We start from the raw sequence: 24,375 nt of genomic DNA, 5'->3' as shown, positions 1-24,375 counted from the left end.
AAAGCCTGTCCCGAGCCAGAAGGTCTGTGAGCCGAAGGATGTCACCCGGACCAGGGAGAATTGACTCGTTCCTCCAACAGCCAGCCAGGAAAAAATGTTTCACCATGTTACAGGACACTGACAGCTCCCAGCTGATGTTCTTAAGAGCATTAAATTAATGAAACTATCCCTATGAAAGCTGAGCTACAGAGAAATAAACCAGGCCTCATTCTGGGCAGGTGCCAAGTTAGAAAAAGCCCCAAAGCCTTCCCCTTTCCCAGATCCCCTTCTCTTCACCCTTTAGGGAAAAATTTTCAGCATCACTAAGCCCTACTGCCATCAGCTCCCACACCCCTTTTCCAGCCTGTTTTTATTGAACCAGAAAGCACAAATCCCAGACCCTCTTTTCCTCCCATCCCCACGAATCTCAAGGAGGGAAACCCCTTGGAAAACAGAAGCAGAGCGTGAGTAAGTTTGACACTTATCTTTCAGGTCCTTTCAGTTCATTTTCCCCCACCCCACAGTGATGCTCCCTCTGACAGTACCATACTGGGATCAGAACCACCAGATTTGCAGCAGAGTCAGGAAAGGATTTTCTTTCGATACGTAGAGAGAGTAAGGAAAAAAAATAAAAGGAAAAAAGGGGAAAAACATTTGAAGGAAAGAAGAAAACAAAATATCTTTCAATGGACTGGAGGCCTGAGAAAGCCCCAGTAAGGAACTGTCTCTCTGCAGAAACAGACTCCCCTTTCCTCCCACTCCTGGGGGGGAGAGAGAGAGAAGGAGAGAGACGGGGGGAAGAGAGAGAGACAGCAGGACGTGACAATTAAAACGGAAAGATGGGGCAGGCGCCCAGCCGAGAGCCCGCTGCTCTCCCTTGTTAAGGACTCTGAGAGATGGGAGCAGGCACTCTCTCTCCTCACACTGGTGACCAGAGCCATTTCTGAGTTAGTTCTGCTCCCGGCTACTCCAAACTGCAGCGGAGTGATTTAGTAGAGATGAGAGGAGACAGAAAACACAAAGAACAGCTGCCACAGCCACTCATGCAGTGAAAAAACACCTCATTTAAAAGCAAAGATCTGTGAAAAGCCCAGGTTGAAATATTGCCATCCAGGGTTATTGTCCCCAGGGCAACAGTGAAGGGAGACAATCCATTAAACTAAAACCAGCACATTTTGGTTGCATACGCTCCATCCTGGTGTCATTAATATCCCCCCCCAGCCTCCTCTCTCCCGCTCTGTCGGAGCCCAAATGGGACTGCTCCCAGGGCGCGCTGGGCCAGCAGGCCTTCCTCCCCGCAGCTACGAAGTTGCTCATGGAAAAGAGCATGAGGACTGTTTTCCCAAAGGCTGGTGACAATGTTGGACTTTTGATTAATCACCTTCCCTTCTCCTCCTCCTCCCGATTCCCCCACCGTCTCCCTGCTCCATTGCTTGTGCCCCCCTTCGGACAGCTGCTGCTCAGTTTTTTGCTGGTGGACAGGCAAGCTGCTGCGCGACGGTGGGGTGCCGTCCTCCCTGAGCATGCTCAGCACCAAGGGCCAGCGTGGCCCATCAACAAGCTCTTCGCTGCTCCCCACCCCATCAAGTGGATGGTGCTAACTGGCCTCCCATCGTCGTTGTCCCCCCCGCCCCAAAGCATGCACCAGCTCCACTCTTCCATTCGCATCTCATCTATCTGGGTCAGCAAAGGGAGAAGGCAGCAGGTCCCAGAGGTGCCCCCCCGCCACTGCCTGCCTCCCTGCAGAGGAACCCCAGACGTGTGAAATGCCGCAGCACCGCGAACGTCCGCCCCACAGCTCCGTACCCCTGTGCCCACCATCTCTGGCTCCCTGACTGTCTTCCCCTCAGAGAAGGGTGGGAAAAGGAGAGACACCTACTAGACTGCAAGGTGCGCTCTCTGACCTCCGGGGTGAAGGCCCCCAGGCCCAGAGCCGAGCGGGCAGCCAGCCGGAAGACATACTCAGTGTTGGGCTTCAGGCCTTCCACAGTGAAAGAGGTTGTTGGCTCGAAGTTCTTCGGCACCTGAGATGGGCGAGGGGGAAGGAAAAAATAAAAACAAACAAAAAGGGGCAGAGGCGAGCCCTGCCCAGAGACACCTGCCCTACTCCCCCCTCTCAGCCACCTTGGGGAATGAAGGGCCAGGATGCTCCTTGGGGCCCCAACCCTTTGCGCTGCTCCTCTCCGGACTCACCTCCCTGCCATGATCTCCTTCCTTATAGAGGAGCTCATACTTCACTATGATCTCCTGGCGGGGAGGGCTCCATGACAACACGATGCTCGTCTCCGTCTTGGCTTCTGCTTGGAAGTTCATCGGCTGCCCAGGAACTGACACAGAGAAGGAGCCGACAGGGCAGAGGAGGCAAGATGAGAGACAGGAGAACCCACATTAACTTGGCTAATTAGAAGACTCCTACCCTGTTTTCTTCAAAGCCTGCGTGTAAAGAGCACGTCAGCAGCAAAATGCCACACTGCAGAGCGGGCAGGCCCTTCCTTTAAAGCAGCAGAGGGTTAAATCCCACTGCAGGACTCTAGCATGTCCAGAGCTGCTGGAGATAGAATAGTCCTACTGGATCACATGCCTCTTTCTTGGCAGTGCAGAATACAGCCCTTCCCACTAATCCCCAGTATTAAAAGATTCTAGAAGTGGGAAGCCCATGAGCAGCCCGTTGAGGACGCAGGGTTTCCTCACCAGCACCCCACGCCACAAGCAGAGCACCCGAAAGCATGCTGGGTGACAACCTGTGATAAAACACCTTTTGTTCTCAGCTCAACACATCTGCTGTGACAATTAGGGCTTTGTTTTGCTCCCCTTTTAGAAAAAGGCAAAATAAGGCTCATTCCCCACTCATCTCTGAGAAGGTAGTTTCTGGGTACTTTAAGAAGAGTTAAGCTTCACCATTGCCTGGGCAGTGAGTGTTTTTAGGTCTATTAAAGACATTTAGAAACTGGAAGCGCTAAGTCAGCTCACTTTGAAACATGGCACAGCAGAAATGGATTCTCTTTGCATAAATGCTTGCGCCACCCATTTAAGCAACAACCTTTCCAAGAAAAAACAGATCAGAAATCATGCACCAGGCCCTCTGGCTCCAGCCACGGGACCGAGCTTCCTCCCAGAAGGCTAATTCCATTTTAACCAAATTGAATCAATAAAGAAAAAAATGCTCTGGTGACACGGCAGCCACAGCTGGATAATGCTATAAGGCAACACCTCTCCCTCCTGCAGCCCAGTGCATCCAAGGTTAGTGACACAGGTGCTCACCTCCTTGCTGTGTCTTAACCTGGATGGGGTCGGAAAGAGGCCCGTCTCCCACGGAGGTGAAGGCCAGGACCCGGACTGTGTAGGTTTCGTCCTCAAGAAGGCTGCCCACCGTGGTCAGGAGGCTGTCGTCCACGTTGTGCTTCTGCCAGTTGCTGACAGGTTGATCAGGCTCCATGGTGTAATATACACGATAGCCACGGATCTGCCCATTGGGTTCCACCGGTTCCTCCCACTGGATGATCATGGTGGTGCTGCTCAGCATTCGTCCCTGCACATTACGGGGGGCACTGGCAGGAGCTTGTTCCCCAGTGCGAGTGACCACTGACTCGCTGGGAGGCCCCTGCCCGATGCTGTTGACTGCAGAGACCCAGATCTCGTACTCAGAGTTGGGGCTGAGCCCCCCGATACTGTAGCGCGTGGTGGTGATGTCCTCTTTGATCTGATATGGTCCATCCTGGCTTTTAGACTTGTATTCAATGACATAGTAGGACACAGGGTCTGGATTTCCAGAGTCCCAGGTGATGGTGATACTTGTTGCTGTCGTCTCTGTCACCACTGGCGTCCCAGGAGCCTTGGGGAGTGCTGAGAATCAGGAAGAACAGACATTTAAAAAAAAACCACATATGCTGAAATGGTGCCTAATTGGGCTAGTTAGGGCTGTAGGAGCCAGAGGCACAGTACCAATCACAGTGCGGCAGTTCAGTAAAGTGCTGCTGAAATATTATGAACCTAGTTATACACTCTATTATGCTCCTTAAACTGCTCCATCAAAAGGGAAGTGTTCAGCTAAACATCTGGAATCATTAGCACAGACTTCAGCTGCACATCCGCCGGCTCACACGGCAGTAAGAAAAAGCAGTTTTGCAAGAGCTCCTTCCGAGCACGTAATCAGATCTTCCGAAACAGCGCTGGCAGCCCGGCTCCGGCAAAGCTGAATCTCTCCATGTTTAGCGTGCAGGTAACGGTATAGTGAGGACTGCGCTCTCCAGAACTAGAAAACTATCAATACTTGGAGTGCTTCCTCTCAAGCCACAAATGTGTGTTAATACTCATCTCTCCTGTCCCTCCTCCAGAAGACTACCTTTGGAGCTTGCTGGAGACTGCATGCTAAACGTCGAATACCTTTAACAGCAAGCTTTACGTGTTTTCCTCACTACATACTTTAGACCCTTTCCAACCTCATCTTCTCTAGACTTGAGCACCTCTAAAGCTCTAACTTCTCCTTTCATCTTCTGGGACTGGGAAAGATTGCAGATGCTTACACGCAGGAACGTAAGGGGGAACGGAATACAAATAAAATGACTAAAGGCAGAAGGTACCAGCAGGGCAAGATTCCCCATCTGAGGAGATAGGACAGTTGGAAGCAGAAGCAATGTATCTTACACAGCAGCTTTTTAAATTGATAGTACAAGACAGGGAAAAAGGGGAAGGAAGAAAATACCCAAGAAAATAAAGAGCACCTCAGTCCAGCCCCAGGCATCCTTCTGCTAGCACGTGAGCCCACTCCCTGTGCAAAAGCTCAGGATGAGTGTCATGTCAAGATTCACTAGTCCCTACTCATTTCTATTGTCAGACCTTCCTTAGCCAGATGCACTGATACAACAGGATTGTTCTTGTTTAGCCCTCCCCTTCTCCAAAGTATTTATCCTCCTCTCCCCCACCCGCCCGCATCCTTTCCCACCCCATCTCCCCCCAGATCCCTCACGGGCAATGCCAGCACTCAGAGCAGACACCAGCTCATACAAAGAGCTCTACACTCACCCAACCACAGGGGCATCCCGCTTGGGTTTTAATACTCCCCTGCTGAGGACAGAATAGATTGAAGGTTGCACCCGTGCTCCTCTTGGGAATTGCTAGCTGGAAGCTGGGGTTATTCCCCCTCTTGCTGAGGCAACAACGGCCACTAAGATGCTGGAACTAGGCTCTACTGCAAGGGCACACATGCCAGAGATCCTCAGGGCCTTGGCTGAATCTCTAACCTTGGAACAGGATGGCATGCAGGCTTCAAGCCATCCAAGGCTCCTTGCAAACTGCCCAGCCAGCCTCATATCCCAGGACAGAAACAAGCATGCAGGGGTTTGAATCACAGTTTTCTTCATAACAAACAGCTCGGTTGTCCTAAAGCGAGGAAAGATCTCAAGCCACCAGCTTCCCCTTCACTGTGGGTTTCTTTGTGTGTGGGATTCCCAAAGACGCATGCACAGATCCCAGCACATGGCACTCGTGGTGCAGTTTGTTCTCCTGCTCATGCTCGCATACCTACGCATGTACATACAGGCTTGTAACAACATGGACGGACATACATGCAGTCAGGCACCCACATGCCCATACAGCCACGTTGCTCCTTCTCCCATGCGCACACACACTCATGCACGACTACCTTTTTACATGCATAATTGTGTCCCCACACTCCTCCTGTGCAGATCAGACAGTCACAGGCTCACCCCATGCAGACAGACAAAGACACAAGCAGAAACAGGTACCCACACAGTCACACAGTGACATTCCCACTCATGCACCGGTGAAGGCTGACAGGCACGACCACCTATCTACAAATGCTCACATGCATAAACATGACACGTGCCCACATCTGCTTTGCACGCATGCTCAGACGCTCTGTTACGACTGTGCATCCAACACGTGCCTTGCACATATATACACCCATGCGGCAGCTCACACGCTTGTGCATGCACGCTCCTACAAACATGCACAGTCGGGGAACCCACGCACTCGCTCACGCAGGCGTGCTCACACTCTCTTACATTTCACCGTGATCTGAGCAACGGCTTCTATGACTCCCAGACTGGACATGGCCACACACGTGTAGTTGGCTGAGTCCTTGACATCCGTGAGCTCCAAGACATTACGGCCCACAGGCATGTCATCTTCAGGCGTCAGGTCCTCTGCTCCCTGCATCCACTTGACGTATGGCATGGGCGAACCCACGGCCACGCAGGTGATGTTGACGTTGCCACCGGGCATGATTTCATGGCTGACGGGTAAGATGGAGAAGCGAGGGGCCACACGGCGAACTGTGGATGAGACGCACAGAGGTAACAAAAAAACAAAACAAAACAAAAAACAAAAAAAGAAAGAAAGAAAAGAAAAAGAAGAAAAGGGAGAAAAAGAAAAAAGAGCAAAAGATAATTTAAATATAGACGGGGTTTGTCATCGTTTATTTTCTTCCTTCATTAAAAACAAAACAAAACAAAAAACAAAAAAAGAAAGAAAGAAAAGAAAAAGAAGAAAAGGGAGAAAAAGAAAAAAGAGCAAAAGATAATTTAAATATAGACGGGGTTTGTCATCGTTTATTTTCTTCCTTCATTAAAAACAAAACAAAAACCAAATAAATTAAAAAATCAAAAACCAAAAACCAAAAAAATTAAACTTCAAATAAATTTTTACTTCACAAACAATATATAGAATATAGACATAAAAGCGGTATTTCATAGCAACAGGGTTCCATTGATCAAGATTAGACCCATCACAGCACAGATAAATACACAAAAATTTATTAGCAATTTCTCATCTTTACTGGCAAGAGCTGGCATGGCGAGCGTCGAAAAATCTCCTCCACAGCCGCTGGGGCCCCCAGCTCCCCGCTCCGCGCCCCGGGAAACCTGCTCCTCCCCTTTTCCAGTGGAGTCTGACTCCCATATCGCCTTCTCCCACGGCAAAGCGAAACAGCCCCTCCACCACCACAGCCTGAAATGGTCCAGGTGCCTCCTCCGTCTCCGGAGAGGGGCCCTCTCCCACCAGCCGCTCTGGGCCCGAGGGTTGCTGCAGAGATGGGGTGGTGGTGAGGAGAAGGCTGGGATGGAGACGGGAACTTCTCAACTTTTTGCCTTGTTGGACCCAGAGAATCCAACAAAGAGAGAAGAATCACATCCCCAAATGCCAGAGAGACACCACGCGAAAAGTAAAGAGACAAAAATATAAAAAAGGGAGGAGAGGGAGTCCCCGGAGCGGGACAGAATTTAGTTAGTGTCTGCGTGTGAGAACCGTCCAGGGGGCGGCAGTCCCCCTGGAGCGAGAAGGAGTGTGGAAAAGATGAGAAACTCTAATGAAATTTTTGTGGTTTTCGGGTATAGAAACCCTAACGAAGCCTCTTTAAGATCTGACACGGTTCCATCGATAGATGCAGCTCTCAGAGTCACAAACATCATGCAAAATAGGTAAAAAAGAGAGAGAGAGAAAGATAGAAAGAGAGAGGAAATGCAGAGAAATATCATTTATGGGCGGCTAGCAAATGCCCACATGGATACTGAATAGAAAGAGAGCGACAGAGAAAGAAAGGAAGACAAGGAGAAGGAGAACAAGGAGGGGAAGGGAGAAAGAAGAGAGAGAAAGAGAGGGAGGGGAGGGGGAAACCCACTTTAATGCTGCATACTTTTTCTAGCTGATGTGACCCAATGTGGTGGCTCACATTGTCACATCTCAGCCCTGGCGGAATAATAAATAGAATAGAATTAATAAGAAAAACAAGGTAATGAAACTTTAACGTTGAGAAAACAGTGACATGTTCTGTGCATCTCCTTAGCAGAGAGGTGGATGCAGCTTCCAGACCTTACACAATAAGAACATGGACGCAAAGGGGAGGGTGCGGTTTCCTTGGCTCCATTTTCTGAACTAACTGGGCTGGCTGGCTGGCTGAGGTGGGTGCTCTTCCTCAGGGGTGAAAGCAGGAGAATGGCCAAAGGAGAAATGTAAGTGGATCAGAGAGGCCCTAGGGAGGGAGCTGAGGGCAAGGTCCCATCCCGCAAGCAAAGACAAAAGGATACAGACCCTGGGAAGTTGCAGGCACAGCAGCAGCCTAAGGAGAAAAGGAGTGCGGGATTCCTCCAGCTTCAGAGACAGCCATGCAGTGAACTCCCCTCAGGTAGGGCGAGCGAGGGGGCAGGGGAGTTAGGAGTGCTGGGGGCCTGAAAAATACCCGTCCCTGCTGTCCTATTCCCAGGTAACCTCTCTGAACAACCTCTCTAAAAAAATCAGTGGCAATTGCATCCATGCAAAAGCCATGCAAAGGACATCGGAGCTTAGCCTGCCATCGCTCCTCCCAAGTCCTAGTGCCTTCAGATGTCCCCCGGAACTGATGTCTTTGGTTTTTCTAGTATTTATCTTCTCAGCCCACTCCCCTGGCTGCTGCTCAACATTATGGATCTTTTCAGATGGGAACAGAGCTGCCAGAAGAGATAGTGGCTGTTTTCCATTTAGTGGGGCTTTGTTAAACAAAAGCCAAATATAGCCTCTGCCTCCTCCTGCAAGCTGACAAGGAGATGTCTTCATAGAAAGGTGTGTTCTTCCCATCGTGCTATCGGATCCTTTTCTGCACAGTTACCAGTAGTCAGAAACCAAAGGCAAGGAAGAGAAGACTTCCAGGTTTGTGGCATTAGGAGCTCAGAGATGTCAGAGGAGAATTCCTGCATGCACGGATTTGCGAAGAGAACGGATAGCACGCCCTCACCGCCAGTGTAGCTGGAGAAAGGTCTGGAGTGTGGAGGGAGAGACTGCAAACTCACCTGGACGCTAACACTAGAAGATGACTTTCTGCCTAGAGAAAGGTGTAACGAGAGTACCACGGTATTCGCACAACCTCAGGCACCAGCACTGGCTCAAGAGAGCAGGTGCATGCTCCTTGCTCTCTCCTGTCACACCGCTACGGAAGATTTTTAGCTCTAGACATGAGGGTTTGTCCCTGTTGCCTGCTCCATCCTTCTTTCCACTGTCTGCTTCAGGAGGTACCGCATTTCAGAAAATGGAGCCATGTGAAGACCACACCGGTCACAATCTGAGACAAGATGGAGAGAACTTGAAAAGAAACAAGTGGGGTCAACATGCAGACAGATCTGGGGTGAGGATGACTCTTTTGAGGAGGGGCTGATATGTAACCTTCTGGAGAGGGGAGGCAAGGTGGGAAGAGGTGAGGAGAAATGGGGAGACATATGCCGGACAAGATCCGGTCAGCAAACAGCATCAACAGCAACAAACAACGGCAGGTGGGATGCAAACACTGAGTTGTCATGGAAACAGAACAAGACAATTAATTCAAACTGAGGCTAATCACAAAGAAATAAAACTGAACTAAAAGAGAAAGGAGAAAAAAAAAAAAAAGAAAAAGGAAGAACAAACCAGAATTTAATAACTGAAAAGCATCATTTGATGTATGGTGGAGCACTGAGAATCGGAGTCTGAAGGGAACAGACTGCTGCTGTCTGCATGGTTTTGGGCAGGGAAGGGAAGAGATTCCACTCACAAAACACAAGCTCAGGGCCGCGGAGCCGGAGCCGTGCAGAGCACGCTCACAAACAACTGCGAAGCAATTCTCCCCACCCTCCTCGCAGCACCCAGGGGTTTAGGTCAGCTTTGTGGGGTCTCAGGGCAGCATTACTTTTTGGCTGTTTTAGCGGCGTTTGTCACACTTAACTAATGGGAAGCAACCAGCACATCTGGGTGCCAGCTCAAGACAATGCGCTTTCTGTGAAAAGGGAGAATTTGGATTAGCGTTAGCGGCAGGCTAATGCAAGACCAAAACAGGCAGTAGTACTTCTGTTGTGCATCCCGGTTTAAAAAAAGCTACACACTTCTGTGTGCGCACAAATATACAAACATCCACACACCAGACTAGGATGTGACAGTAACTCCAAGGTTCAATGCTGGAGACCTCAGAGAGTCCCTAGATACATCCCTGCTACGGCTCAGGGCTGTGACAACCGCATTTACTGTAACAGGAAACACTTATAGGGCTCATCTCTGGATGCCAAGAACCATCATGCTGCTGTTTATTTTAATTGCTATACCACTCTGATTTGGCTGTTGACATGAGATTTGTCAAGCTGAGAATCTCTGGGTCAGCGTTTAGGTCAGGGCCTAGGAGGAGGAGAGCGGTGATGGGAAGAAAGCTTGAAGTGCAGCTAGAGATTGAATCAAGAACAATTTCAGCTCTGGGTCCAGCTGGGTTTCACACATAGCAGCTGAAAGAGTGAAATTTTACATGTAAAAAATGCGGTGAAGAGATTCCTTCCATTTTCCTATCCAACACATTCAAAGGACCGGAAAGAAAAGAAGAACTGCCCTCTCTGGAAAGGAAAAGTTGGGATGGGGCAGTCAGGGCTCTGCTTTATAGACACTTATCTAATACTTTTACCAATTTCTGGTTTCAAGAAGCACCTTCCCTGAGTTTCAGGGATGTTTGGTTTCCATGACAGCTTTGTCAGACCTGTTTTACGAAGCCAACCTTGCATGCATACACATATGTGCATGCTCCATGTGCATGTGCAACATCTCCCGATATACACACACAAGCAGGCACACACAAACACACATTGTCAATGGCCAAAAAACTCTCAGGAGCTTTTTTCAAACAAGGATACAGCTTGTTACTGATAGGACCAGATTTTAGAACTGGAGCTGGACATTTGTGATGCAAGTCAAATTACTTCAATGCAGAGAAGCCATTTCTGAGACACAGAAAGACTTCTTAAGTGCAGTTAGTTATGAGTCTGTTTAATATCGTCTGTTGGGTAAGCATTTCGCACAGGCAAATCTGCACCCCAGATTCTGCTTAACATAACCTTCATTAGAAATGGAACAGATCCATAACTCTTCACACCCTTGTAAAGCCAATTGGTTTTGTTGCTGCTCACGGATGCAGAGAGGTTAACCCAGTTTGTGTTCTGTGAGTGGCATTTTCGGTGCATTATTCTTTCCAATGAGAAGGTACCAATCAACATCGCTAAGGTTCCCCACCACCACCACTCAGTTAAAAAGAGAGCTGGGGTCCACAAGGTGAGAGATGTTTTTGAAAGGGACAGATTTACAGACCTGATCGAAGAGACACTGGGAGATCCAGGGTTGACTTTTGCAACACCAGAATCCATCCTTAAAATGTGTTCCCAGGACGCTGCTAGTGAGAGAAATCTGAGGACCAACCAACCAGTTTGTGCTGAGGAAACCCACTGGTTCCACTTTTTAAGCCCCTTCCAGATTAGCTCAGGGAGAAAAATGTTGGAGGAGGAGCGAGGTGGGGAAAGGAGAACGTACTAGACAATAACCCGTCACTTCAAACCCCGATTCACATTAAACCAACTAAAAGATAAACATATTTTATATCTTAAAGAAGAAATTAATTGAAAAAAGAAACAAAAGAAAGTGAAGTGACTGGTTGAAAGCACCAAACAAAACCAAATGGTATTAAACATTTTGACACTCAGCAAGCTGCTGCTCCAAATGAGGTGAGAAGGCGGACATTATTGGCCATTTTGGCGAGACAGGAGTCATTCCGTCTTGCTCCAAAATGAGGAGGGGGTAGGGGAAAGGGTGCCAAAATAATGTGCAGCCTCTACATTATTAGTGAAGCTTAGATTACACCTGTCCTCCCCTCCCAAAAAGGTGGTCCGTCCCTGCCCCTGTGCTGTCCGTGCAGCCGCCTCTGCCTTCTCCCTCTCCCATTCCAATCGCAAGCTCATTCCGCTGGGGCGAGACGCTGTTCGGGTTTGGATTTCCGACCTCCGTCCCTCCAGAGGACGAGATACTTCCCTCCTCATGCCCATCTCCTTCCTAATTTCCTTCACGGTAAATAAAAATAAGTAAGTAAATAGGTAGATAAATAAAGAATGAGACCAAGGCTTGGATTTGGTCTGGAGGAAATCCATTACCTTCCCAATCATCGTTACTTTTTCACTTAAAAAAAACACATTAGTTGAGTGACAGGCTGGCTGAACATCTCTGGTCTTTTGTAATTTTTTTTTCTGTTGCTTTTTACAGGATTGCATATAAAATAATCTGAACCCAATTGTTTTTTCAAGCAGCTCTGTAACATTAAACACAGACTTTACTATTTTATTTTTGTTATTTTAATTTGACAAGGTGTAATCTAATTTTTTCCCCTAAAACAAAGAGAACAGCGATGCAAAAGGTGTAAGAGACACAGGCAGGCAGAGATTTCGAGATCAGTACAGCACAGTGTTCCTGCAAAGTGCCCTCTATAGAGAGATATACATATATATACATATATATACAGTTTTGATTTTTTTGTTTTGGTTTTTTTTTGGGGGGGTGGCTTTTTGTATCCATTTCCATTTCCTGATACCCTTGAGAAATCCTTCTGCAGAAACACAGCAAAGTTGTTTGTTTGCTTTGTTTGGTTTTGAACTCGAATTTCAGAGCTGAGGACACCCCAAACACGGACAGGGCGCTCCCCCACCCATGGAAGTGCTAATGTAACGCTTAAAAATTGTCACAGAACTCTCCCTCCCTAAACTTCAGTGCCTGGAAAATGGCACTACAGGGGCAGCTGTACGAACTAGTGGTGGTTCTGCCTCCCTCCTCTTCCATTAAAGAATTTATCAATGCTAGCCTAAAAAGGTATTAAAATGCCTATATTTTAAAATATCAGTGATTGTTTTGACCTTGTGGCTATTTGTTAAATCTACAGTGCAAGTGAAACTATTTCCTTCTAACCTCTAAATGGCATTGAAAGTGAAAAGCTTAGCAACCGTTCCACATGTCTATTGAGGGACGGGCTGAGCAACCAGCAGCTCTGGTTTGATGGTCAAAATTACACATGAGCCAAACTTAACCCAGGCGCAGGCTACAGGCTAAATTATTTGTTAAATTAGTCACGTTTTAATATATTTTGAAGCTTTATTTCCTGAGGTCCTAGGCACACCATTCCTGCCTTTTCTATGGTTTTTATTTTAATTGATTTCAACTAGTTTTGCTATTATGTGTTTAGCCCTGGCCTGTTTTCATCTTTGGTCTCTCAATGAGTTGAGGTTTTCCAGAGAGCCTTGAAAAATATTTGAAATGTTCTCAGCAGGAACTGGGCTGCAGAACCTGATTCTGGGTGACTAAGCACCGTACTTGACTCCTGCAGCAGAAGAGGCAAGGCCTAAGCAGGTGCAGCGAGCGCACTGTGCCGTTTTAAATGCCTGCTGAACCACTTAAAACTCCCTGGGCTTGAAAAGAGCAGAGCAACAAGAAGCTCGAGTGGAGGGGAAAAAAGATTATCCCTGCAGCACCACAACTGCTGCCTTTTGTAACTCCTGACAGGGCACCACTGTGTGAAATAGGGGAATATTTTTAATTCTGGTAAATTCAACCATGACAATTTGTCCTGTACCAACAGCAGCAGCTCTGCATACTCAGAGGTTGCTAAAGCACAGCCCACACAGCTCTACGGTGCATTGTTCATTCTTCCTTTCCCTTTGTAATATGGAAGAGCATGCAGAGACACTCAGTCCTTCCATACAGTGCTCTATCTTGAGCCAAGCAGCTGGCTATTTGGATCAAAACAGAGCAATCGAGGTGGAAGTCTGAAGCTTTCAAAATTAAGGGGAGAGCTACAAAGTGCTTCGTTTCAAGGGGGCAAAACAGCTGTGGCCATAGATCCTGGACAAGCAGACATATGCCCTCTCTGGGGCAAAGCCTGGACCCTGCACGTGTTGACTCACTGACGCTTGGAGAAAAATACTGTCGGGTATGAGTGATTCAACCTGGTTTCATCCACCAAAGTGGAGTGAGCATCTCAGCCCTTTTGGGCAAGATTCAAAGCCTCTTAAAAAGGCCAAAAATGTTTCCCTTCCATCCTAGCTGAAAGAAGGCTATGCAGCTCTCTGCATGGATGCCATATACAGACATTCGCTTTCTGCTCAGCTATGAGAACTGCCAGGCTCTCAAACCAGCCTCCCCTGTCCTAAGCAAGTCCCTGTCGCTGTGCAAGGAGAGGCACGACGCTCTCAAACACCACCACTGAGACAGACATCTCTTGATACACAGGACTTTGAATCTGTCCTTTCCTGCAATCACTATGGGACAGAAGTTTGATAGTATTTGTGTCCCTAGGGATACAGAGACGCATCCAATGAGACTTTTGAAAGCCAGGTGAGTTGTATAGCTCCCATAAAAATCAGCATCCCCATCTTAAGGTGTGCTGACTCGCCCACTACAACTGTGTCTGTCTTTTCACTGACTACAGGTGAAATCTGGACAACTGGCTCAAACTAGAAACTTCCATACACCCTAGGCTGTGGTAGAATTCATCTCACCTGCTTCTGATCTGCTTTTGTGGGCCTCCATAAAGATACTTCTGCATTTGACCTTGGAAATTCCCTGTGAGCAGACTCTTTGTTATTTTGGACCACGGCATGATCTGATCTGTAATAATACACAAGGCAAACCCTCAACCAATAATTTCAAGACCGTGCCCATAACTTCTAGCAAACCATATGAGCTCTTTTAGCCAGGTATCAAGTCTCTATTTCCTCACCCAGTGTCATTCCAGCCTATCGTGACTACATCCAATTCAGCTTTAGTTTATTGTTGTTGATATTATTATTATTTTTATTGGCTCTTCAGGAAGAATTTAATCTTAAAACCTTCTCAGATCACAAGAGATTCTAGCAGCAGCAGTGCAGTTTGGACATGTTAAAAATACTTTATAAAAGATAAAATAAACAAATAAAAAACAATGGTGTATAAATCCCTTTTTAATTGCACCTAAATCCTGAAACTCAGACTCCTATTCATGAAGGAAAATCCTGTCATTAGTAGTGATTATCACCTTTTAGTCCTAGGCAGGAGGGAGGTGGGATGGGAACACCTCATTTCAAATACTATTCCTTCTCTCTTGCTCTTTTTAAACAGAACAAGCCTTTTTTTCTTCTTTTTTTTTTTTTCTTTTTTCTTTTTTAAATAGAGCATTGGGGCTGGGGGATGTCTTTTGGCTATTGTTGGCATCAAAGTTAGAAGAGCCACAGCTGGCTGCTTCAGAAAGACATTATCAACAGTGCAGCATTTCGGAGTGGTACCCTTGTATCTAAGAGGAGAGGGGGAGAGACTTGAAAGGGGGAAGGGGGAATACCAGCACTGAGGGTCCGAGCACTGAAATCTCAGCATTTTAAGAAAAAGAGAAGGACAGACAGAGAGAAAGAGAGAGATAGAGAAAGAGAGAGACAGATACTGTGTCAATACTGCACTGGATTTCTCAAAAATCACACAGCTTTAATACCTGTACACTAGGAAAGCCACTCCTTTGGTAGATAATTGAGTAGTGAGGACTGACGGGCAGAGGGAAATGCATAAACAGGGAAAGGAAGGGCATTCAATTCTGCAAAAGGCAAAAGCACCAAGCACCAATGGTACAACTAACACACTGCAAAAAACCCACCTGTTTACTATCCCATGTGGCTCACCCACTCAGGATGCACACATGGGAGGCAACAGAAGCTTCATGGGGATAAACAGGGAGATGAGAAGAGGGAAAAGAGGCATTTTCAGCTAGAATGTAACTTGTCGGATTTCTTGTTGCTGTTTACAATAGAGATGCAGCTGCCAGATGTGTCCCAGCAGCCTCTCTTGTGTCTACCACTGCTGCATTTCTCTTTCCACGCCCCTTTCAAAAGGAGGGCTCTACCTTCTCTGGACCTGGCTGGTTTTCAAGGTGCCTGTAGCCAGGCAATAATGGTTCAATGACAGGGAAGACAGAGTGTAAATGGGGAGAGGCAGAGCCATGAGACCCAGCTACCCTTCTGCGGAAGGCGGCTGGCTGGCTGCCCTTCACTTCCGACACCGCAAGGACGAGGCATCACCCTCCTACAAGGGAATCTGCCAAGTTCTGCTGATGAGACAAGGCACTGCCTGATGATGGGGCTCTCCACGCACACATGGGCGCTAAAGGAAAGACAACTGCGTGTGATTCAGTAACACAGCAGGAAGCTTTCCGTCTCTACCCATCCTGGGCTGAAAGCAGATTAGCTCCCGTCCGCAGTGTCTTAGGTACTACTGGAGGGAAATGGCCAGTTACCAGTGAGCGAGTTCTGTATCGCTGGGGAAGCCCTTCAGAGCAGGGATCAGGGTTTTTCTTTGTGTGCAGGATGTGGAACAAGAGCCACACCTCCAAGAAATATGTAAGTAATAACGTGACCCAGGGTCTGCTCTAACTCTTGGAACGACACCCTGGCTTCTTACCATCTTTTCCACTTCCCAGATCCCTCCCTCCCCCCAAAACAAAGGCTTGTCCCAAATAGCAGGGCTTCCATGGACAGGCGTTAGAGCTGTGTGACTCCTTTCCTCCTGGAGGGATTGAGGAGTTCAGTTACCACCGGGTGGGCAGGAACACTGGCTTCTCACAATGCGTTTGGAATAAACTACAGCACAGCATAACCAATCAAAACTGAAATAGGAAATCAAGAGAAAGCAAAAAACCCAACAGAACTGAAACTTTAGAAAGTAAGAGTAAATCCACTTCAAATAAACCAGAATTGTAAAAAAAAAACTATACATATTTATATATAGAAAAAATAATTCATAATTAATTTAAAAAGTGGCATGCAAAGAAGATTGTTACATTCTCCTATCATGCATCAGGCCCAATGTCCAAACGGCAAGGTAACCATGACGACAAAAAAGTGCAAGAACTCAGCAACATTACCAAAGGATGCATAGAGAGGCCCACAATGCAACTCAACTCATCTCTGCGAGACCCGGGAACGGGCGGGTCTCGCTCATCTTAAAGATTTCTTGCTTTTTCTCTTTTTTTTTTATTTTTTTTTTCATTTTTTTCTCTTAAGAATGTAAAAATGTGGGTAAAGAAAGTAAAAAAGAAAAAAACCACACCAACCTTCTCGTAGCTCTGAGGGATGTTAAGGGGGTTTGATGCGGAACACAATGACATGAGGAGAAGAGAAAAATAGGGGAAACACAGAGAGAGTAAAAAAAGGCCTTCTCAAGGCTGTCAGCTGCAAATTGATTGTTTTTTTCTCTTAACCAAAATAAAAAGAAAGGAAAAAAAATGAAGATAGTAACGACCCTCTTTCCTGCCTTCCTAACTTTCCCCCTCCCATCCAGCTAGGTACCTTTTGTTTAAGAATAACCAAGCTCTGTACAGAGGTCAGACTGTGAGCAATCCTAATTCAGAATCAGCACCCGACAGAGGCGCCAACCCCAGAAAGGAGTTCTCACTTCTTTCAGTCCATCTGCTCTTTAGAGAAGGGGGAGCGGAACCTGTACCAGGCAGAGAAGACCCGATACAAAGGAGATCCCAGGCTGGAAATCCGCTCCCCCAGCCCGTGCTCCCACCAGCCCCCACACCCGGCTCTGCTTGCACTAACTCCACAATGGGACTGAATAAGGAAAAAGAAATAATTAGAAGAAGAAAAGAAAAGCAAAACAAAACCAAAACATTTCCTTGCAATGTTAAAACTTACAACTCCTATCCCAGGTGTTCTATAGAGACAAGCATGTTATGGGAGAAACAAGTCAATTGGAAACACAAGAGTGTTCAAGACTCTTTTAAAACAAAAAACGGGAAGAAAAATGTGCATGAACTTTCCCTCCCACCAAAGCAAATCCATTTCAGAAATTTGTTATCTTTCCACGATATTAACACACAAGAAACAAGGAATTAAACAGCATGAAAAACACCCAAACCACAGGCCGAGCTTGCTTACACGATGTTTTCTGCACTCTCTCGGCCGGCTAACGCTGGCTTTGTTTTTCAGGCAGGCCTCAGGGACACACAGGCTAACTTGGATAGAAAGAGGGCTATCCACCTGGAGCCGACTCTTATCCAGGTGCGGAGACAAGCAACTCCATGGTTACAACCTTTGTCTCCCAGGTAGTTTCCGAGTGGCCAGAAAGGTAGAGGAAATTTATAAATAAAAGAATAATGAAAAATCCCCATGTTTTTTTTCCTGTTTCTTTCTTTTTTTTTTTTTTTTTTTTTTTTTTTTTTTTTTTTTTTTTTTTTTTTTTTTTTTTTTTTTTTTTTTTTTTTTTTTTTTTTTTTTTTTTTTTTTTTTTTTTTTTTTTTTTTTTTTTAAAAAAAAGAACCCAAAACGTTCCAGCTAAGCTGTCTCCAAAGGATTTAGCCCTGAATTAGTATCAGATCCAGATTTACGTTCCCAAAAGAAGAATTTCGGGGCCCAGGCGACAGGGCAAATTTCAAACGCAATTTTCCAGCTGGCCACAAAAGGCTATTTAAAAATTTAGCTTGGAAACATTAAATTATTAAAAGCCTTCTCTCCATGTGCATGTGATTTAGTGAGCGTGAGACACGAGAGAGAGAGAAAGAGAGAGAGAAAGGAGTGCACACAGGAGCATGGCTCTGCATTTGACTGCAGAGTTAACGTGAGTGTAGGTGGGAGGCGCTTCCTCTGTCGATGGGATGGAAATGGGAACAGTTTGCTGGGATGTAACTTTTCTTTTTTCCTCCCAATGGTATTTTTCTTTTTTTAAAAAAGCGAGAAGGACCAGCCCTGCTCTCTCATTACCAAAAGGGTTTTGCTGTGGAAAGATATTAAACCAAAGCTACACACAAAATATTACAGGTCAGAGAGATTAAAATGAGGTAACAAAGAAAGCAGAAAGGCTATTGCCCCACCGGGTGTGAGAACATCGAGGGGACATCAAGCAGAAGCCGATCCCCCTGTCATCTGTTCCTCATGCTACATGGGTGAAGGAATCTGTCACTGTGGCAGAGATGTCTGCTGGCCGTCTCCAGCTTTCTGCGAGTCTGTGCCCACGGCCAGTGTTCATGCCCAAGGAACCAGTGACAAATTACTGCTGGCAAAGGGAAAACCAGCTGGGACTTGGGCGAGAAGTGAGAATGCACCCTCCTGTTGCAATCTGGTGAGATCCGGGGGACAGAGAGCTCAGTGGAGGGGGCTGAGAGGGTCCTCCCCTCCTCTCGCACCCACACCAGGAGAACTGAAACCTTCTCACTTCCAGAGAGCAGGGATCCTATGGGAGAAAAGGGGATTATGGCCTCTTTGCAGCCAAAGCTGTTCATTCCCCTCTGGGCCCTGCAGGTTGATGCTGGCAGATTCTTGGGCACACTATTTTGGACTTGGCTTCACTGTGGGTGACACAGCCTTGTATTGCTGCTCTGCAACTCTGGCGCGGTAGCTGGAGCCACCAGCAATGGTGAGGAAGTCAGGGTGCACCAGGATCCCCCTGCAGCGCACTGTATGGATCCAACCGATTAACACCAGTGCTTCCCCTGCACTTGGGGACAGGATCAAATCAAACAGCTGGGGACAAAGGAAGGCCATGGAGAGGGAGGTATTTGCCAGCATTGTGAGCCGATGCGCTCCCTACCTCTCACGTAAAGGTTAGCAGGGGAGGAGTAGCGCACTCCGGCGCTGTTGCTGGCGACGCATTCATACTTCCCCTGGTCTGTCTCCTCGCTGCTTTCAATCTGCAGGCCACCTGGGAGGAGAGAAGAAGACCGCAGCAAAGACACGATCATCACCATTTTGTTTTGTTTTTAAGAGAGAGCAATCAGCGTCAATGTTTTGCTTTCTCTTCCCCTTGGGCTAATACACACTGGGACACTCCCCGGGGGTCTTGGGCTATGAGCTCTGGAAGTACTGAGCCCTCTGCCGATATCAGCTAATGTCTGTGCTCAGCGTTACGGCTGGACACATACGCAACAGAAAGAGAAAATTTAATACCCCCTCTCTATACTGAGTGTTACTCTCCGTACGGAAATGATCAGCGAAAGTATCAACTTTTGTGGCTTCTGCAATGCAGACATTCTGCACCAGAAACCATGAAATCAACTTCAATAATCCATATTACTGTGATCCCCAGAAATCTATCAGAAGGCAGTTGACTTCCCCTTGCTTGATTTGAAGCAGTGACCATAAAAGTGAAAGCCTTTGTCACCCACTGCCTACGATCCCTGGAGCATTTTTATCACTGCTGCCCTCGTTTTGTGCCTAAATACCTGGAAGCCTGCAGGAGATAAAAGTCAGTGTGAAAAGCACCTTACTGATAGTAAATTTTGCCAAGGGAAAACCTTGTAAATACTGCATTGGAACTTTGAAATTGCCTGTGTGGTTTACGCCGACTGGGCCAAAAGGATTAAGGTCTTTCTTAAACCCGTACATTATTGCAGCCTATAAGAATATACCCAGAGCCCATACTAAACACTCCTGTAAGCAAACATGCAGAGATATGCAGCATGTAACATGGAAGAAAATTGCCTCATTTACCTCAGAAGACTTCATCCCTGCAAAACTCCAGTTAAAATACATACTATATAAATAATTCAGCAGGCTATCAAATGTTTTATGTATTAGGAGTACATGATTATACTACAGATATGGACAGAGCTCACATGTGGTAAGACTCTTAACTCCCATCTCTGGGAAAAAAAAACTAAATATGAAAACCAAACAATTCCAGCTCAGCGTAATATTATTGACAAAATCTTAAGTGAGAAAAGTGCAAATGATATCAGTGTTGGTTGCAGATACAGCCTCTTCAGGAAGGAAAAAACAGTGTGTTGACATGAGGAGGACACGGAGCTCATGTTCCTCTGTGTGTGCATGGGTGAAAAAGGATGCCGCGTGGGAAGACGTGAGGCTGTGAATTTGACAGGGATGGGGTGTGATAGTGCGACTCCTGCCAGCATCCACTGTGTCTGGTAGCTCCCAAAGGCAAAACAGATAGAATTAAAAAACAAAAAACCCCACCCAAGCCACTAAACCAAACTAAATTCATTTCAAAAGAATCTGTGGGTATTTCAGTATAACAGGAGTTAGAAACCAAATAGACTGAAGCTTCACACCGAGACACCAGCTGAGCATATTTCATACTGAATTACAGCTCGAGCATGCTCTGTCATCTGAAAGCTCCACTTTGGTGGAGAGCTGGTCAGTGAGTTTTCCCAGAAATTTCTGTGAATTTGGACAAATCTGTGGGTTGCTTCCACTGGTTGCAGACAAATTTTTCGTGTGGCTCATGAGCTCATGAGCACTGCTTGTCTGAGCATACACCAGGGGAGACAAAGCCACACTGCAGAGCAGGAACAGAACCATGAACTGCAGGCAAGCAGCTTTGCCAGGGGAGAAAGGACTCGGCCCTTTCATCTTGACCACTGCAGCTTTGCTGGTGAATGCAATGGTGGAAATTACATTGTAGAGAGGTCAATGAGTTTTCAGCACTCGTCAGGAGCCAATAGAGATGATGTGTGAAAAAGTAAATCTCACCTACAGCACCTCCTGTTGCTTTTACCAGCAGAGAATTACGGACTTTTAAATTTGCCAGTGTAGATAAAACCAAAGCAGGGTCTTCCAAGGGGTGCACACCCAATTCCTGCTGACTTTCAATGACAGCTTGAGGTCTAATTATCTTTTTGGCTCCATTAAAGAGGCAGTGCAGAAGCTACTTACCACAGGTACCTCTCCCAGAAAAACCTAAGGGTAAGAGAGTGGGGAGGAAGGGGAAAGAAGGCTCTGAAGCCAAACAATTGAGTACGCTGAGATGCTAAGTGCTGAAGATCTGAGCAAAGGATTGGAAAACTTTCACCACCATCCGTGGCTCGGGAACACTATGCACCAATCAAGAGAAGGCCCTAAGTATTTACCAAGCTTTGATAGCATTTAATGCTCAAGATAAACTTCAGACCTTCACAGTCCTGGAGAGATTAGCTCTTAAAACTCTACCATAAATCTGAGGCAGCACAGCCCGAGACGTTATTAGAATAACAGTATCAGTATTACCAAGTGCACCCAGCAAACAAAAAAGGACATTATAACCATATATAAAATAAAGACAGGTATAAAAAAGAAATATCCAGAGGTGAAGCAGGACAAGACAACATAACAACAACAAGAATCTATATTGAGCACAGGTCAATGAAACAGGAACTGAGTGGAGAGAAGTGTTTGGCGAGTGGGTGAGTGAGTGAGTTGGGGGTGTCTTACCTCGGATCGGTGTACCTTCTGCAAAGAAAACAAAGAAAATAAGTGAAAAGACTGTAAAATCCCAAACACCTGGACTGCCCGTGGGAAAAGGACCTGAGTCAAGGAAGACAGTTCCCAGTAGGAAACTTCCTGCTCTACCTCATCTTAAATTATAGGGACAGACTGAAGAGGGTTTGGGGTACTTCAGATGGGGATGCCCTTTTTAAAGCAGTCCAATTCAGCTAGCTGTTGGCAGAGCCACCATGGCACTTGGCTTGAAAAGTCTTAAGACTGACTCCATTTTGTTGCTAAGAACGCAAAGAAAGTCTTCAAGCTCTCAGCTAACATTACTGTTTGCTACTTGCAGAACATATGATGAACCTGCATTTATCTTCATCACTCCCGAGGAACAGGGTCGGCATTATGGCCGTGCTAGCCCAGACAGGGAAAGGGACCTCCAGGTACCTTGCATCACATTAAGAGTTGCAGGTTTGATCCCAACTTTGCTAGCAAATTCCCAGTTCCAAACTTAAGTTATTGGCACAGATGTGCGAGGAATTCAAGGCATGTCCTTATCAGGACCTTCAGTTATCCTTCAGTGGTTCCACATCGAGACTGAAGCCAGATGCGCTGCACTAAAGAAGGCCATGCTACTGCACAAGTGAAAGGGCTACCGCGTGCAACTGCTCTGGAAGCCTCCCTAATGCCAGTGCAGGAGAGGGGGCGTATGGAGAGAGAGGAGTCCTGCTACACTTGCCTGTTAAGTACATCTCCCTTGGGTTATTTTTATTCAACCCCCCGCCAGTTGTCTCTAAGTGTCTAACCTAAGTCTTCTGCCTAGGCAGGTCTCTCACATGAGAGGAAGTGACACTGTGGCTGGTGAACCATGCCACAGTCAATGGTAAAATCACTGTCCCCCTGTTTGACCTCCTGAGGTTGCAACCATCTTCCTTTGAAAACACGGCAGGTCCTTTTGCTCACAGGGGCATTCAAACATGTCACACAGCTTATCAAAGAAGGGGTTTTAGTTGGTTGGTTTTTACCCCAATCCTGAGAACAGGGCAGATTCCGCAATTACAAGTATTGCCTCTTACTAGGGAGAAATGCAAGAGCTTCTCTGCAATGGTAACAATGCTATCATTCTGCAGCACCTCCCAGCCAGGGCTTGTATAGCACATTACATGATAAATATCAGCCTTATACTCTCTCCTCTTCCCCAGTGAGGTACAGCAGCATTACTACCCCCACTTTACAGATGGGGAAACTGAAGTAGAGGTGAAGCAACTTGCCCAAGGTCACAGAGGGAAGTCTGTGGCAGAGGCAAGAACAGGAGTCAAAGCCTCCTGCGTGCCAATCTTCTGCCTTAACCACCAGAAAACCCCTTCCCTCCTTATCCTTCAGCCCTGTTCATCCTTCTTGTGCTGCGGTTCAATCCTCCATTTTCAGGATAGAAGGTAAAAATATATAGATACCAATTACAGTTCACCTTTATTTTTCAAAGGAGATGAGGGAAGAGAGGTATTATAGTGTTAGGATATTAGATTCTAGTTATATTCAGCTTCTAGTTAAGAGGTTAGGTTATTTGCTAGAGAAAAGTTAGCATCTAGTTAGGGTTAGGAACTAGCTAAGGTTAATAAAGCGGGTTGGTTAGCTATCAGGACAAAGGTTGGAGAGACAGCGCTTGAAAGAGGAAGAGGTGGGGGGAGCGTGTACTTGGGCAGATCTCCACACAGGAGACGGCGGGAAGGTTTTAAAAAGCGCACAAGAGAGAGAAAGCAGCAAAGGGTTATAGTTCAATTCAGTGGAAATAAAAACAGCCTCTGTTACATCCTTCTGTCTCAAAACTGGAGTGAAAATCTGCCATCTGTGGCACAAATTTGGAACAAGGCTAATGGGAAAAGGGTAGAGGAGGGGACGAGACCCCAACATCACCCACCGCTATAAAGCTTCTTTGGCCTTGGCTAAGCCTGGCAATTTCCTACAAAGATTCACTCTAATTGACAGGAGAAACACGCTGGAAGTTAGAGCTATGTAAGCATAGATACAACAGCAGCCGTTACCTTCTTGTGTCATTGTAGGTTTAGTCATTCCCCGTTCCCTCTAAGCATCAGCGTTGCCCCTGGAAATAGGTTGTCAGCAGCTCTCAGAGACAGACTGTCTTGGAGACAGTGCTCCTGGAGAGCAAGATAAGCCAAGCAATGCCACCTTGGTCTTTCCAATTCTAACTGTGGCACACGGGACAGAGGTGAGGAGCAAAACATATTTTGCAAGATGCCCCACACCAGGGATGGAGGGGACAGAATTTGAATCAAAATGAGATCAAGTAACTTGCAAGGAAAGAACAGTAGTTTGAATGGCGGCAGGGACACAGATGGTAGATTTTCACTGTTGGAATTTCACATCTAACCAGCTCCGTATTTAATATAGGGGCAGCAGGATGGTGCTA

At 46.6% G+C, this 24,375-nt stretch overlaps 1 protein-coding gene across 2 annotated transcripts in view; it reads right to left on the bottom strand.

Annotated features, from left to right (window-relative positions):
- Positions 1–24,375, bottom strand: part of PTPRS (protein tyrosine phosphatase, receptor type S) — a 100,664-nt gene that overhangs the window by 42,349 nt on the left and 33,940 nt on the right. Inside the window, exons 7-13 of one of the 2 annotated variants that reach the window (XM_009284045.2) lie at positions 21,951–21,968; positions 19,336–19,446; positions 16,859–16,870; positions 6,003–6,272; positions 3,241–3,822; positions 2,173–2,306; positions 1,859–2,003 (exon numbers count right to left, since the gene is read on the bottom strand). In XM_009284045.2, coding sequence (XP_009282320.1) covers positions 1,859–2,003; positions 2,173–2,306; positions 3,241–3,822; positions 6,003–6,272; positions 16,859–16,870; positions 19,336–19,446; positions 21,951–21,968 — 1,272 coding nt within the window. The remainder of the gene's footprint in view (positions 1–1,858; positions 2,004–2,172; positions 2,307–3,240; positions 3,823–6,002; positions 6,273–16,858; positions 16,871–19,335; positions 19,447–21,950; positions 21,969–24,375) is intronic. The other variant, XM_009284046.2, reaches the window with a different exon arrangement.

This window comes from Aptenodytes forsteri, unplaced genomic scaffold (genome assembly GCF_000699145.1).
Source record: "Aptenodytes forsteri isolate BGI_AS27 unplaced genomic scaffold, ASM69914v1 Scaffold471, whole genome shotgun sequence".
Lineage (NCBI taxonomy): Eukaryota > Metazoa > Chordata > Aves > Sphenisciformes > Spheniscidae > Aptenodytes > Aptenodytes forsteri.
The sequence above is the reverse complement of the archived record's forward strand: the minus strand, read 5'-3'. Positions and strand labels throughout refer to the sequence as shown.